Here is a 15199-nt window from a genome sequence, read left to right as displayed (position 1 = left end):
CAAAAAAAAAAAAAAAAAAAAAAAATACCCTAAGTCTTCACTGTGGTGTTGGTGACAAGCTGAATACATTGGTTGATACACTTAAAACATGCATTTTAATTTTGAAAACTATACCTCAATACAGTTCATTAAAAAAGAACCAGCATGTAATACGTATCAACATAGTAGAAATGAAGACAACTCCCTCTGAGGCCCAGCTTCATAAGCAAGTTATCAACAGTTAGTCTTCTAGAATCTCTTCAGTGATGCTCAGTGATACTCTCAGAAGTAATTACAATAATTTGGCCATTTAGGTGATAACAAAATTAACAGCAGATATTTTGAGCAAATGTGGTATAGTGGAAACTGCACTGAACTTAGTGTGAAGACTTACTACTACAATATAAAACCTTGTGTAACTTATTCCACCTCCCTGAATCTGAGTTTACACATTTGTAAACCGGAAACTCCAGGGCTATTGTAAAGAATGAGTATGAAAATGTGTGCAGGCACCTTATTTCCACACCATAATCTTAAGAGATGCTCAATAAATATTCTTAAATCTGACGAATTATCAATTTCCTTGCTACAAAGACAGTAGAAAAACGTGGACTCCAAATTCCTTTGTTAGTGCTTTTACATCTATATTCACCCCAAGTCAAAGTATTTGTTCTTGAAGCTCTACCTTTTCACTCAAACTGGCATTCATGAAGTTTGACACAGAGTGCTGAAGACAGGTACCAAATGAACCAACCACAAATCTTAGGGCCAGCTCCCACTGGCTAGATTCCTGAAGATTCTGAAGCAGGGCAGAGATGGAATTTATAACAGGTAAAACAAGGCCATCTCCTGCAGAGTGATAAAGTATTTTAATATTTAGATTTTTTAAACAAAGAAAGATCCTACTATTGAAAACTGTTTTCAGGGACAGCCTACTTCCTCAATACAGGTAACAGTCACAGAGTTTGTTCTCAAAGTTAGTTAACATGAGGCTTGACTTAAACCAGAAAATAACTAAGTTCACTAGTTAATGAGATACTTTGATTGTAACTTGCCTATTTTAATTGAGATGTTTAAATTTTTAGCTGAAGAAAAATCATTTCTCTATTTGAAAGATAAAAATTTATAAACAAATTCATAGAAGTTAACACTATGAGCCAAATCACATAATCTACTGAACTTTTAGACAAATAACAATGTAAAAAAAAAATAAACAATTACATTAAGGATATTAAATCACATTCATATTTAGAATTTCAAGAAATTTCTAGAACTACGATTTTTTGTTTTTTAGAGATAGGGTCTTCTGCTGCCCAGGCTGGAGTACAGTAGTGCCATCATAGCTCACTGCAGCCTTGACATCCTGGGCTCAAGAGATCCTCCCACCTCAGCCTCCCAAGTAACCAGGACCACAGGAGCACACCACCATATCTTTCTATTAAGAAATCTTGAAGCCGGACATGTTGGCTCCCGCCTGTAATCCCAGCACTTTGGGAGGCTGAGGTGGATCACCTGAGGTCAGGAATTCACCTGAGGTCAGGCAGGGTGGATCACCTGAGGTCAGGAGTTCAAGACCAGGCTGGCCAACATGGTGAAACCCTGTCTCTACTAAAAATACAAAATAATTAGCACACGACTGTAATCCCAGCAACTTGAGAGGCCGAGGCAGGACAACTGTTGAACCCGGGAGGTAGAGAGGTTGCAGCAGTGAGCTGCAATCGTCGTGCCATTGCGCTCCTGGGCAACAGATCAAGACTCTGTCTCAAAAAAAAAAAAAAAAAAAAAAAAAAAGGGAAGAAATCTTAATAGAATGCTATATATTTTGATGCCAAATACCTTCATTAAGGGAGCAGTATGGCAAACTAGTAGACTCCAAGGGATATCTCTTGCTTTCTACAAAAGATAATAAAACGTTAAATAATATTAAATAGATGGCCACACCAAAAGCCCAGACTTCATCACTATGCAATATATCCATGTAACAAAATAACACTTGGACCCCTTAAATTTATACAACTAATAAATACATAAATAACACTAAAGAAAATAACCCTCACACAGCACATACACTCACAGATGTGTAAATATTTCACGATTATAAAAAAAGTTCTAAAGCAAACTGCTGCTTTAAAAATAAATAAATACACACAGGAAAATGCACAGGTAAGTGTATAACCTGATAAATGTCCACAGCCTAAAGGAGCGGCATCCAGATCAAGAAACAGAATATCAGCCGGGCACAGTGGCTCACGCCTGTAATCACAGCACTTTTGAAGGCTGAGGTGGGCAGATCACTCGAGGTCAGGAGTTTGAGACCAGCCTGGCCAACATGGTGAAACCCCATCTCTACTAAAAATACAAAATTAGCCGGGTGTGGTGGCATGAGCCTATAATTCCAGGTACTCAGGAGGCTGAGGCACGAGAATTGCTTAAACCGAGGAGGCAGAGGTGCAGTGAGCCAACATCATGCCACTGCACTCCAGCCTGAGTGACAGAGCAGGACTCCGTCTCCAAAAAAAACCAAAACGAAAAAACAAAACAAGAAACAAAACACGGCCAGCTCCCCAGTCCCCTCCTTCCCCTTTCCCACCCCCAACGGTAACCACTGCCCTGACTTCAAACAGCACCAGCTTAGTCCTAGCCTGTGTTTGAACTTTACATAAATGAAACCACACAGTATTTATTCTTTTGTATCTGTTTCTTTAGCTCTACATTATGCCTATAAGGTTCACCCACATTACTGTGTGTAGTTCTAGCTTCAAACCTCTAGTTTAAATTTACATAAGGCAGAAATATACAGAAAATAATGACACAAATAAGATTTACCAGTTAGAGGCACAAGAGATGAAATCAGTTCATAAATCACCGGAAGCACCATCTGTGACTCAAGAACAATTCCATCTTCACTGAAGAAGTCACTGTAAGACCACTCTTCATATGGATCTTTATGTGTCCCAAAAGAAGCCTAGGTGCCAAGTCATACAAAAAAGAGAGGAGTCAGTACGCTGCACAACACAGGTAACCATCTTCAGCAAGCAGAATCAGATCTATTAGAGCCAAACAATTTATTTTATTTTATTTATTTATTTTTTTGAGTCAGAGTCTCACTCTGTGGCCCAGGCTGGAGTGCAAAGGTATGATCTCAGCTCACTGCAACCTCTGCCTCCCAGGTTCAAACGATTCTTGTGCTTCAGCCTCCCGAGAAGCTGGAATTACAGGCTTGCACCACCACGCCTGGCTAGTTTTTGTATTTTCAGTAGGGATGGGGTTTCACCATGTTGGCTAGGCTGGTCTTGAACTCCTGACCTCAAGTGATCCACCCACCCTGGCCTCACAAAGTGTTGTGATTACAGGCATAAGCCACCACACCCGTCCTTTATTTGAATTTTTAAACTTATAAGAGATGAGGTCTCACTGTGTTGCCCAGGTTGGTCTTGAACTCCTGGGCTCAAATAATTCCTCCACCTTGGCCTCCCAAAGTACTGGGATTATAAGGCGTCAGCCATCACATCTGGCCTAGAGCCAAACAGCATGGGTGGCCAAATACTACCACACATATTGTGTTTCTTCTGGTCTATGGCTTATAGAAATTTCAATTTAAGTTAAACTCTAACAGACGGACAATGTCGAGGGAGGCCTTGCTGGAGGCCCAATGTTTTGAAAGCTGGTGCAAATTAAAGCCAATTAAGTGACTGCAACAGAGAAGTGGCCTCACGCCCTTATGTTGTTTTCCAGTCTAGGGTAAGAAAATAAAAGAGATGGATTCAGTATTTTCATAAACTTTGCAAATGATTAAAAAACGGGCCAGGTGCAGTGTGGCTCATGCCTGTAATCCCAGCACTTTGAGAGGCTGAGGTGGGGGAATCAGTTGAGCCCAGGAATTGAAGACCAGCCTAGGCAACATGGTAAGACCCTGTCTCTACAAAAAAAACCTTTTTTTAAATTAGTCAGATGTGGTGGCACACACTTGTAGTCCCAGCTACTCAGGAGGCTGAGGTGGGAGGACTGCTTAAACCCAGTTCGAGGCTTCAGTAAGCCTTGATCATGCCACTGCACTCCAGCCTGGGTGACAGAGTAAAACCCTGTCTCAAAAAAAACAAAAACAAAACAAAACAAAACAAAAAAAAACAGTGCATCATGGGTTGCCCGGGATTTAAGGAAAAAACTCAAAAGTAACTTACTTTCATGAGGATTCCACAGTCATCCATTTGGCACTGTCTAGAAAGTTCTACAGCCATTAAAGTATGTTTACACAGTTCTAAAGCATCTAGTAAAAAATCTGAAACAAAATGGAGAAAAATCATTAAATTCATATTTCATGTATTTAGGATAATGAAAACAACCTTTTTATAATTACCATTTAAAATTCTAAGGAAAGCCGCAATGCAGATAGAAAGGTTCCATATAGTTTTGACTACCTTAAAAAGTTAAACCTTTTTCTCAAGGTTGGCTTGAAAATAAGATCAGATATGGGAGGCAAGGAATTTCATAATCCTACGAAAGTGAGTAATGTCAACAGTCAGAAATGACATTGTTAATATTTTGAATACTTCCAAACAATAATCCTCAAAGAGAATCAATTATAAGCATCCCTTTGTAAAACGCAGATACTATCTCTAGTCTGATAACCATGATGCCCAATTGTAAAGAGACAGCATTTGGGAGACAAGTGTGAAATGAACCAGAGAATATAAAACTACATATTTTATAAATCTTGTCACCTGGACTGCAAATGGTGGCAGCTTGGCATGCTAGATCATGTATCACAGAAGGAAGACTCAGTCCCACAGGCACTGTCATTGGGACATTATCAGCCAACATCTGACAAAGCTTCTGACACGTCAGAAACAGCAATTTCCCAGTATCAGCATTGCAGTGATACTTAAACAAGTCTCTTTGGAAGAAAGAAAGTATTGGTAGTTACAACTCACACTGAAAGTAAACGCATGTGCCTTTCTTGGATTAATATATCACCACCACCATCAACATATTAAATGTCTTTTAAATGTTCTCATGGTATATAGTGTAGTTTTTCTTTTCTTTCCTTTGTTATTTTGAGACAGGGTCTAGCCCTACCGCCTAGGCAGGAGTGCAGTGGCACAATCATGGCTCACTGTAGCCTCAACCTCCAGGGTCAAGCAATCTTCCCACTTCAGCCTCCCAAGTAGCTGAGACTACAGGTGTGTGCCACCACACTTGGCTAATTTTTAAATTTTTTTTTGTAGGGAGGAGTTCTCACTATGTTGCCCAGGCTGGTCTCAAAACTCCTGGGCTGAAGTAATCCTCCTGCCTTGGCCTCCCAAATTGCTGGGATTACAGGTGTGAATCACTGCGCCCAGCCTGTTTGTCTTTTTCTGAGACTGAGTCTCACTCTGTCACCCAGACTGGAGTGCAATGGCACGATCTCGGCTCACTGCAACCTCCACCTCCCAGGTTCAAGCGATTCTCCTGCCTCATCCTCCCAAGTAGCTGGGACTACAGGTGCCCACCACCACACCCAGCTAATAGTTGTATTTTTAGTAGAGACAGGGTTTCACCATGTTGCCCAGGCTGGTCTTGAACTCCTGACCTCAAGTGATCCACCCGCCTTGGCCTCCCAAAGTGCTGGGATTACAGGCGTGAGTCGCCACACCTGGCCCCAGCCTGTTTTTCAAATGACTAAGGATACCGTTCGCTGCTGAAGTGCACAGTAACCTAAACTTAATGGTTATGTTACCTAACTCTGCAGTATTGCTTACTTGCCTTTTATGCTACTACTTTCTGACACTGAGGCCCAAAATACGCTCTGAGGGTGACAAATCAAGAATCGCTTCTGTGAAAAAAGAGTGTTACTGGCCCTCCCCTTATGACTGAAGAAAGAAATCAGGCAATTGTTTCTTTCTTTTTTTTTTTTGAGACGGAGTCTCGCTCTGTCGCTCAGGCTGGAGTGTAGTGGTGCGATCTTGGCTCACTGCAACCTGCCACAATCCTGACTCAGCCTCCCTAGTAGCTGGGGCTGTAGGCACGTTCCACCACGCCTGGCTAATTTTTTGTATTTTTAGTAGAGACAGGGTTTCACTATGCTAGCCAGGATGGTCTCGATCTCCTGACCTTGTGATCCGCCCGCCTCAGCCTCCTAAAGTGCTGGGATTACAGGCGTGAGCCACTGCGCCTAGCAGCAATTTACTTTCAGAGAAGCTATGCAATTCAGGGACCTGGAATGTCACCTGCATTTTTTCAGTGCTGTTTTGATGTTCCCGTCTTTTAAGGCTCTCAAGGTCAGCTCTGCCTCCAGCTCTTGCTTGGACACCTGCAGGGCCAGTGCCTGTCTGTGCAGCTTTGATTCCATGCTTGGGTTCCGCATCTCAGCAGCTATGGGCTCTGGGGTGCTCCTGGGTTTGTGTTTCACCTGTGCAACTTCGTGAGCTTTAATGTGCTGCTCACGGAGATCTGCTACCAGGGAACGATTGCTATAATCTTCAAATGAAAGAAAGACCTCAAAGTTCTCCTGTAGCAAAGGTAAGCAAGACAAAGTCCCAAGTCTATTTAATCTATAGTTTTTTGGTTTTTTTAAAAATAATTTTAACTTTTACTTTAGATTCAGGGGTACACCTGGGTATATTGTGTGATGCTGAGGCTTGAAGCACAACTGATCCCATCACCCAGCATAGTACCTGATGGGTAGTTTTTCGACCTGTGCCCTCCTCCCCTCCCTACCTCGGCCAAGTAGTTCCCAGTTGTTTTCATCCATCCATTCATTCACTTATTTTTAGGCAGGGTTTCACTCTGTTGCCCAGGCTGGAGTGCAGTGGTATAAACACAGCTCCTGGAGCCTCCGCCTCCTAGTCTCACACCATCCTCTCGCTTCAGCCTCCAAAGTAGCTGGGTCTACAGGCACACATCACCACGCCCAGCTAATTTTTGTTATTTTTAGTAGAGACAAGGTCTCACTATGTTGCCCAGGCTAGTCTCAAACTCCTGAGCTCAAGTGATCCTCCAGCCTCATTCTCCCAAAGCGTTGGGATTATAGGCATAAGCCACTGTGCCCGGCCTCCAGATGCTTTTCACAGAAAAAGCTATTTACAGCAGGTCTCAAATTTTGGGGTCATAGGACTCCTTTACATGCTTAATTGTATGATTCCACTTATATGAAATAGCTAGAATAAGCAAATTCACAGTGACAGAAAGTAGAGATAACCAGGGGCTGGCGGAAGAGAGGAAAGGAGAATCATTGTTTCACGGCTAGAGTTTCTGCTCAGGGTGATGAAAAAGTAGATAGAGGTGATGGCCGCACAACACTGTGAATGTAATTAACACCACTGAATTACAAACAAAATAACTGTTAACATGGAAAATTTTGTTATAAGTATTTTAACAAAATTAAAAATTAATAATGCATCCAGGCACGGGGGCTCACGCCTATAATCCCAATACTATGGGAGGCTGAGGCAGGCAAATCGCTTGAGGCCAGGAGTTTGAAACCAGCCTGGCAAACATGGCAAAACCCTGTTTCTACTAAAAATATAAAAACTAGCTAGGTGTGGTGGCGCACACCTGGAGTCTCAGCTACTAGAGAGGCTGAGGCAGGAGAATCTCTTGAACCCAGGAGGCAGAATCTGCAGTGAGCTGAGATTGTGCCACAGCACTCCAGCATGGGCAATTTTGTCTCAAAAAAAAATAAAAATAAAAAAAAATTAATAATACAACATACCAAAAAAATCATTGAATTGCATAAAATGGATGAATTATGTGGTATGTAAATGACATCTCAATACAGTTGTTGAGAGAGAGAGAAGGAAAACCAGTATCTCCAGTCCCCAAAGGCTAGTGCAAAAAACTTTTTTTTTTTTTTGAGATGGAGTCTTGCTCTGTCACCCAGGCTGGAGTCCAGCGGCACAATCTCGGCTCACTGCAATCTCCGCCTCCTGGTTTCAAGCGATTCTCCTGCCTTGGCCTCCTGAGCAGCTGGGACTACAGGTGCGTGCCACCACACCTGGCTAAATTTTTGTATTTTTAGTAGAGATGGGGTTTCACCATGTTAGCCAGGATGATCTCGATCTCCTGACCTTGTGATCCGCCCACCTCAGCCTCCCAAAGTGCTGGGATTACAGGGGTGAGCCACCGCGCCCAGCCATGCAGAAAACTTTAAGGAGGGACAAATGCACTGACTGGTCAAGTAATAATGTTTAACATGGCTCGATATGTTTACCTGTAAGCTAGCAACCTCTTTAAACAGTTTCAACATTTCTTCACATTCGTCCTTCTTCTGCAGATTGTCTGTAATTAAATTTTTAAAAGTTATAGCAGACATGCAAATTCTCATATTATCAGAATTTTAAAGAGAAGAAATTTTAATTAGCTTTGGTTCTCTCATCTCAAGTCTTCAGTAGTTCTTCTCAGATGATAATATATAGTAACTAAGTACAAAAAGAGATCTAATTTGAAAAAAATCTAATTATTCTTTCAGGAGGTAGAAAACAGAAGTTTATGAGTTACAAAAAAGTTATTTTTCTGAAGTAAATTGTAGCTTCTTTTTTTTCCCTGGAAAGTTACTTTCTTAACTGTTTTATTTAACTTTCAGTTCAAATGGCTTCTCCCCACCATCATAAGCAACCAATAAATGAGAAAAATGAGCAATGAGTGCGAGACACTATGGAAATCTACTCTAGCACTAAACAGTAAGTGAACATATAAAGAAATGATAGGTTGATTTTGCATCCGTCTATTCTTACATTGCTGATAAAGGAATAAAGGAAGAAAGACTTTCCATGAAGCAAAATGGGTAAGATCAATAAAGACAATCAGAACCAGAAAAACTGTGGGTGTAGTGAGAGTTATCATTGATGCCTCTTTCTGAAGAGGATGAGCTTTGGAACAAAACTGAGATGAGAAAACAGAAATAAAAGCTACCTTTCTGAATGTCACATAGTATCTTAAGAATGTCCACGGATGTCTTTGCTACAGACGTTCTCCAGGCTTTGCCCTAAAAATAAATAAATAAAGCGAAACAAAATCTACTTCCTTTTCTGACCAATTCAGTAGTACATATACAAATACACAAAAACCACAGAAGCAGAAAAAACAATCACGGAGGAGTTGGGCAGCTGAGAAATGGATCGTTAATGAGCGTTACACAGGGTAGACCTGAAAAACTCCAGTATGAACTCCTGGATATATGATTTAGAAATACCAAAGAATATGCAACTCTCCCAAATAACCTTTCAACTACATTATGATTAACAGATCCTTATTCTCTTTTAGAGTTATTTATCATTTGAAAAAACATTTGGAAAAGTTAAAAAGAACAGAAGTCTAAAAAATGGCCTAGAGAACAGAAGTCTAATATAATAACCACTACCTTCCAGTGATTATTTAAAAAAAAAAATTTAATGGCCGGGCGCGGTGGCTCAAGCCTGTAATCCCAGCACTTTGGGAGGCCGAGACGGGCGGATCACGAGGTCGGGAGATCGAGACCATCCTGGCTAACACGGTGAAACCCCGTCTCTACTAAAAAAAAAAAAATACAAAAAACTAGCCGGGCGAGGTGGCGGGCGCCTGTAGTCCCAGCTACTCGGGAGGCTGAGGCAGGAGAATGGCGTGAACCCGGGAGGCGGAGCTTGCAGTGAGCTGAGATCCGGCCACTGCACTCCAGCCTGGGCGACAGAGCAAGACTCCGTCTCAAAAAAAAAAAAAAAAAAAAAAATTTAAGAGAAGGAAAAGGCCGGGCGCGGTGGCTCAAGCCTGTAATCCCAGCACTTTGGGAGGCCGAGATGGGCGGATCATGAAGTCCGGAGATCAAGACCATCCTGGCTAACACGGTGAAACTCCGTCTCTACTAAAAAATACAAAAAACAAGCCGGGCGAGGTGGCGAGCACCTGTATTGAGGCTGAGGCAGGAGAATGGCGTGAACCCAGGAGGCGGAGTTTGCAGTAAGACGAGATCCAGCCACTGCACTCCAGCCTGGGCGACAGAGTGAGACTCCATCTCAAAAAAAAAAAAAAAAAAAAAGAGAAGGAAGAAAAGGAGATGCTTTAATTAAAAGACATGATGTATGTAAAATGTTTAGTAAGTGCCTCGCCAATAAAAAAATTCAAACAGTTTCATAACGGGAGTAATTCAAACTGGTAGTTAAGAATACAGACTATGGTATTAAACAGTTTGAGCTGAGGTTCTGCCCCTTTCTAACAACCTTGGAAAAAAGTCATTTACCTTAATATTTTAGTTTTCGAACTTAATATATAAGGAGACAACAACAGGAACTACTTCACACCTTTGTTATGAACAAGAAATAGCTATTTAACTTAACCTATTGCATAGTAAATATTAGGTGTTTAAAAAAACAACAACTTCACTTTTCAACAGTAAAAAACATTACAGAAATGGACTGAGAGAAGAGAGAAGTTGGGAGGTATCTATCCTTAGGGGTTTAAAAACCCAACTGTTGGCCAGGTGTGGTGGCTCACACATGTAATCCTAGCACTTTGGAAGGCCGAGATGGGCAGATCACTTCGTGTCAGGGGTTTGAGACCAGCCTGGCCAACATGGTAAAACCTGTCTCTAGTAAAAATACATAAATTACCCAGGTGTGGTGGTGGGCACCTGTAATCCCAGCTACTACCAGCTGAGGCAGGAGAATCGCTTAAACCTGGGAGGCAGAGGTTGCAGTGAGCCGAGATCATGTCACTGCACTCCAGCCTGAGCAACAGAGCAAAACTCTGTCTCAAAATAGAAAAGAAAAGAAAAAAAACCCAACTGTTGGGCATGGTGGCACATGCCTGTAAACCCAGCTACTTGGAAGGCTAAGGCTAGAAGAGAACTTAAACTCAGGAGTTCAAGACCAACCTGGGCAACACACCAAGACCTCATCTCCTAAATATAATATTAAAAAAAAGAAAAAATTAAAAATCAGTACGAATCCAACTATCCTGGAAAAATCAAGTATTCCTCATCTGCACAAAAGTAAACTCTCTTAAAACCATTTCTAAGTTTCAATGTTATAAGATTATATAGATGTATATTGGTTCTGTAGCTGATATTACTATTTGACAATAATTATGTCCTATATAACAGGAAACATTGTTTATACTGCAAGGCATTACAGAAACCTTTCCTGTACAACAGGTACTCAGAAACACCCGCTAACCCGCAGCTCCCAGGTCATTCTCTGTGGACTCAAGCAGCCACTCCACGGTGGCCATAATTGTTTTTTTTTTTAAACCAGCAGTAAATTTACCCACGAATTGTGTTCACTAGGCCACCCGAGCAGTGAGAAGGGCAGATCTTCATATGTGTAAGTCCATCTTTTCTATCCTATTGATTAATAGCCATAAAAATTGGATTTACTTATATTTTACTTAGTGAAAATGTCACCTCTTTAGAATGATCTGGCCCTTCTTGTAATGCCAATCGTGCCCATATGATGACTCTTTCTGCAGTTTTCTCAGCTTCAGCAGGAGGCAAAGACTTCAACAGAAGGAGACAGTCTTCACCCTATAAACAGGGTTTGAAAGGAAGAAAAAACAGCTGGTATTTGCAAAGGACCGTGTGGCCTTACCTCTTTCTTTTCTATTTAAATATGAAAATACATCATTTGGAAAAATAGATTATGGTTCAATGTTTTAATAATCTGAAAATCCATTTTTATTTTATGTGACTTTAAGTTTCAGGATACAAATGCAGAAAGTGCAGGCTTGTTACATGTGCCATGGTGGTTTGCTGTGCCCATCAACCTGTCAACCACGTTTTAAGCCCCGCATGCATCAGCTATCCATCCTGATGCTGAAAATCCATTTTTGATGACGGAAAACAATAAAATAAATGTAAAATACGATCCTAGATGCTGAAGATTTAATTCCTAGGCATTGCTATGATTATAGAATCATATAAAAATAATGACATTTAAAAACACAATAGGCAGAGTACGGTAGCTCACACCAGTAATCTCAGCACTTTGGGAGGCTGAGGTGGGTGGATTACTTGAGGTTGGGAGTTTCAGACCAGCCTGGCCAACATGGTGAAACACAGTCACTGCATTCCAGCCTGGGCAATGGAGCGAGACTCTGTCTCAAAAAAAAAACAACAACACAGAAACAAAGAAGCCATACGAAATGACAACATAAAACTTACAAACCTGTTCTCTATCAATCAGGTCAATAATTCTTAGACTGTAGATCTCATCATCAGATAACATAAACGCTTGGGCCACCTTTAAAGCATCTTCTAAAGAAGATGGGACATCTTGTTTGAGAATGTATCTAACCACCCTCTGCAACAGATAATATGAACATTTCTTTGTTATAAAACTCACAGAAAACCAAGAAATCATTTGCTCATAAGAGCAAAGTGGCCAAAAAATTAAAATAATGCAGCAAAAAACTAAATTGTATGAAAAATTAAAACATGATTTATATTCTGATCATTCCACAGTCCTGTCTTCTTTCTTCTATAACTTCTTAATTTACTATTTGGCGTCTTTTTTTTTTTTTTTTTTTAAGACAGTCTCCTCTCCTTCTGTTGCCAGGCTAGAGTGCAGTGGCGCAATCTCAGCTCACCGCAACCTCCGCCTCCCGGGTTCAAGTGATTCTCCTCCCTCAGCCTCCCAAGTAGCTGGGACTACAGGCATGTGCCACCACAACTTACTAATTTTTTTGCATTTTTAGTAGAGACGGGGTTTCACCATGTTGGCCAGGATGGTCTTGATCTCTTGACCTCATGATCCACCCACCTTGGGCTCCCAGAGTGCTGGGATTATGGGTGTGAGCCACTGCTCCTGGCCTATTTGGTGTCTTTAATACTCTCATAAAAAGGCCAGGTGCAGTAGCTCGCACCTGTAATCCCAACACTATGGGAGGCCGAGGCGGGCAGATCATCTGAGGTCAGGAGCTCAAGACCAGCCTGACCAACACGGAGAAACCCCATCTCTACTAAAAACACAAAAAAAATTTAGCCAGGCGTGGTGGTGCATGCCTATAATCCCAGCTAGTCGGGAGGCTGAGGAAGGAAAGTCACTTGAACCCAGGAGGCGGAGGTTGCAGTGAGCTGAGATCGCACCATTGCACTCCAGCCTGGGCAACAACAGCGAAACTCCATGTCAAAAAAAATAAATACTCTCATAAATAACTGAACACCTTATTAACATCATATCTAACAAAAGAAACGTAGTGGAAAAACCTAGCTCTATCAGCCTCCTAGAACATAAAATCCTCATTGAGTTTCCCATGTTGCCCTAGAAATGAAAGAAAAGAGAAAAAAGACTCTTCAAAGAGTGTACTCACCATTATTTCCTTGCTTAAGAGATTTACCTCTCTTATTCCATAGCCTCGTAAAAGTTTTTTCATCTCCATTAGTTTGTAACTTTCCTGTAATAATTTGACTCTGAAAGCAAATTTATCCATATTAACATGGTTTATCTTTTTTATGAAGTACTACGGAACACAGTAAACAATATAGAAACATAAATGAACGTCAACTCGAAACACAACGTTTCTCCAGAGCGCAAAACATTGTTTGGTAGACTGTAATCTTACTTGGGATGGTCCATTTCCAGGTGCTGTTTCACCAGTTGCTCCACAGCTGCACTCCAAGGAACCACTGCCGCATACATGATCTTGAGCACAGCATCAAATATGAGCTACAAAAAGATGCACGCATGGACAAGGAACAGCCCTCAGGTTTACATGCAAGTGAACAGCACAGTCTAATCAGCAGAGGTCTTACATCAACCACATGGTAGTTTGAGAATATTTCATCTACTCACTGGAAAACCATTTATTTCTTCAGTTTTCACATACAGAGAACAATTTGACTATTCAGAAAAATTCAGAAGAGTATTTTGTCTGCTGTAAGCTAAGACATACAGCTTTATTGCTTTCTACGGTCTTTACAATCTCTGGGTTTTTTTGTTTTTTTGAGACAGGGTCATGTTCCCATTGCCCAGGCTGGAGTGCAGTGGCGCAATCTCAGCTCACTGCAAACTCCACCTCCTGGGTTCAAGCAATTCTCCTGCCTCAGCCTCCCAAATAGCTTGGACTACAGGTGAACACCACCACACCTGGCTAATTTCTGTATTTTTTGTAGAGACGGGGTTTCACCATGTTGCCCAGGCAGGTCTCAAATTCCTGAGGTCAGGCGATCTGTCTGCCTTGGCTTCCAAAAGTGCTGGGATTACAGGCATGAGCCACTGTGTCCAGCCTTAGTCTCTGGTTTAAAAACAGTTTTCATTATTTTACTTCTATCGTGGTAATAACAATGCGAAGTTAAAATAAAGGCATATTACAACATATTAAAAAATGTCTCACATTGCAGGCGATAACTGAAAAAGAAAAGTCTCCATGTTTGCATAACCACAGAAAAGCCTGCAAAGATATGCATACAACTGTCCATGGAGGTTACCCTGGGGGTGGAAATGAGTAAACATTCACTTTTTATTTTCTGTAATTAAATAAAACAGACACTTTAGGAGAACAAAGTGGGCAGATCACTTGAGCCCAGGAGTTCAAGACCAGCCTGGGAAACCCTGTCTCTACAAAAAATACAAAAATTAGCTGGATGTAGTGGCACGCGCCTATGGTCCTAACTACTCAGAAGGCCGAAGTGGGAGGATTGCTTGAGCCAGGGAGGTTGAGGCTGTAGTGAACCATGATCATGTCACTGCATTCCAGCCTGGGCGACACAGCCAGATTCATCTCAAACAAAAACATATATATGTTGCTTTTATGAACAGAAAAAAGTTTTCAGAAAAGACTTAATGCTCAAAAGGGAAACACGAATGGTCACTATTTACTTACGTCCGTGTCAGATAAACATCCTATTACTGCCATGGCCTTTGCTTCCCATGCTGTTTCAAAGAGGGATGTGGACTTTGAACTGCATCTATTCAGTAAATCCTAAAAAGGGATAAACATGTATGTTTTTTAAAAATTGAAAATTCCCATTAAAAAATGCCATATAGGCCAGGTGTGGTGGCTCAAGCCTGTAATCCCAGCACTTTGGGAGGCCGAGACGGGCAGATCACGAGGTCAGGAGATTGAGACCATCCTGGCTAACACGGTGAAACCCCGTCTCTACTAAAAAGTACAAAAAACTAGCCGGGCGAGGTGGCGGGCGCCTGTAGTCCCAGCTACTCGGGAGGCTGAGGCAAGAGAATCATGTAAACCTGGGAGGCGGAGCTTGCAGTGAGGCGAGATTGCACCACTGCACTCCAGCCTGGGTGACAGAGCGAGACTCCGTCTCAAAAAAAAA

The 15199-nt window shown here is 41.5% G+C and overlaps 1 protein-coding gene across 1 annotated transcript in view; it reads right to left on the bottom strand.

Moving 5' to 3' along the window:
* The window catches only part of KNTC1 (kinetochore associated 1), a 102031-nt gene that overhangs the window by 39486 nt on the left and 47346 nt on the right, over nt 1-15199 (bottom strand). The window contains exons 27-39 of the mRNA XM_025402053.1: nt 14746-14844; nt 13486-13589; nt 13234-13333; nt 12090-12224; nt 11330-11449; nt 8869-8941; nt 8168-8235; nt 6186-6466; nt 4701-4873; nt 4161-4258; nt 2806-2944; nt 1816-1872; nt 665-828 (exon numbers count right to left, since the gene is read on the bottom strand). Coding sequence (XP_025257838.1) covers nt 665-828; nt 1816-1872; nt 2806-2944; nt 4161-4258; nt 4701-4873; nt 6186-6466; nt 8168-8235; nt 8869-8941; nt 11330-11449; nt 12090-12224; nt 13234-13333; nt 13486-13589; nt 14746-14844 — 1611 coding nt within the window. The remainder of the gene's footprint in view (nt 1-664; nt 829-1815; nt 1873-2805; nt 2945-4160; nt 4259-4700; nt 4874-6185; nt 6467-8167; nt 8236-8868; nt 8942-11329; nt 11450-12089; nt 12225-13233; nt 13334-13485; nt 13590-14745; nt 14845-15199) is intronic.

Source organism: Theropithecus gelada, chromosome 11, assembly GCF_003255815.1.
Source record: "Theropithecus gelada isolate Dixy chromosome 11, Tgel_1.0, whole genome shotgun sequence".
Taxonomy (NCBI): Eukaryota; Metazoa; Chordata; class Mammalia; order Primates; family Cercopithecidae; genus Theropithecus; species Theropithecus gelada.
Note: the sequence above shows the minus strand (reverse complement) of the source record. Positions and strands in the feature narration are given on the sequence as shown.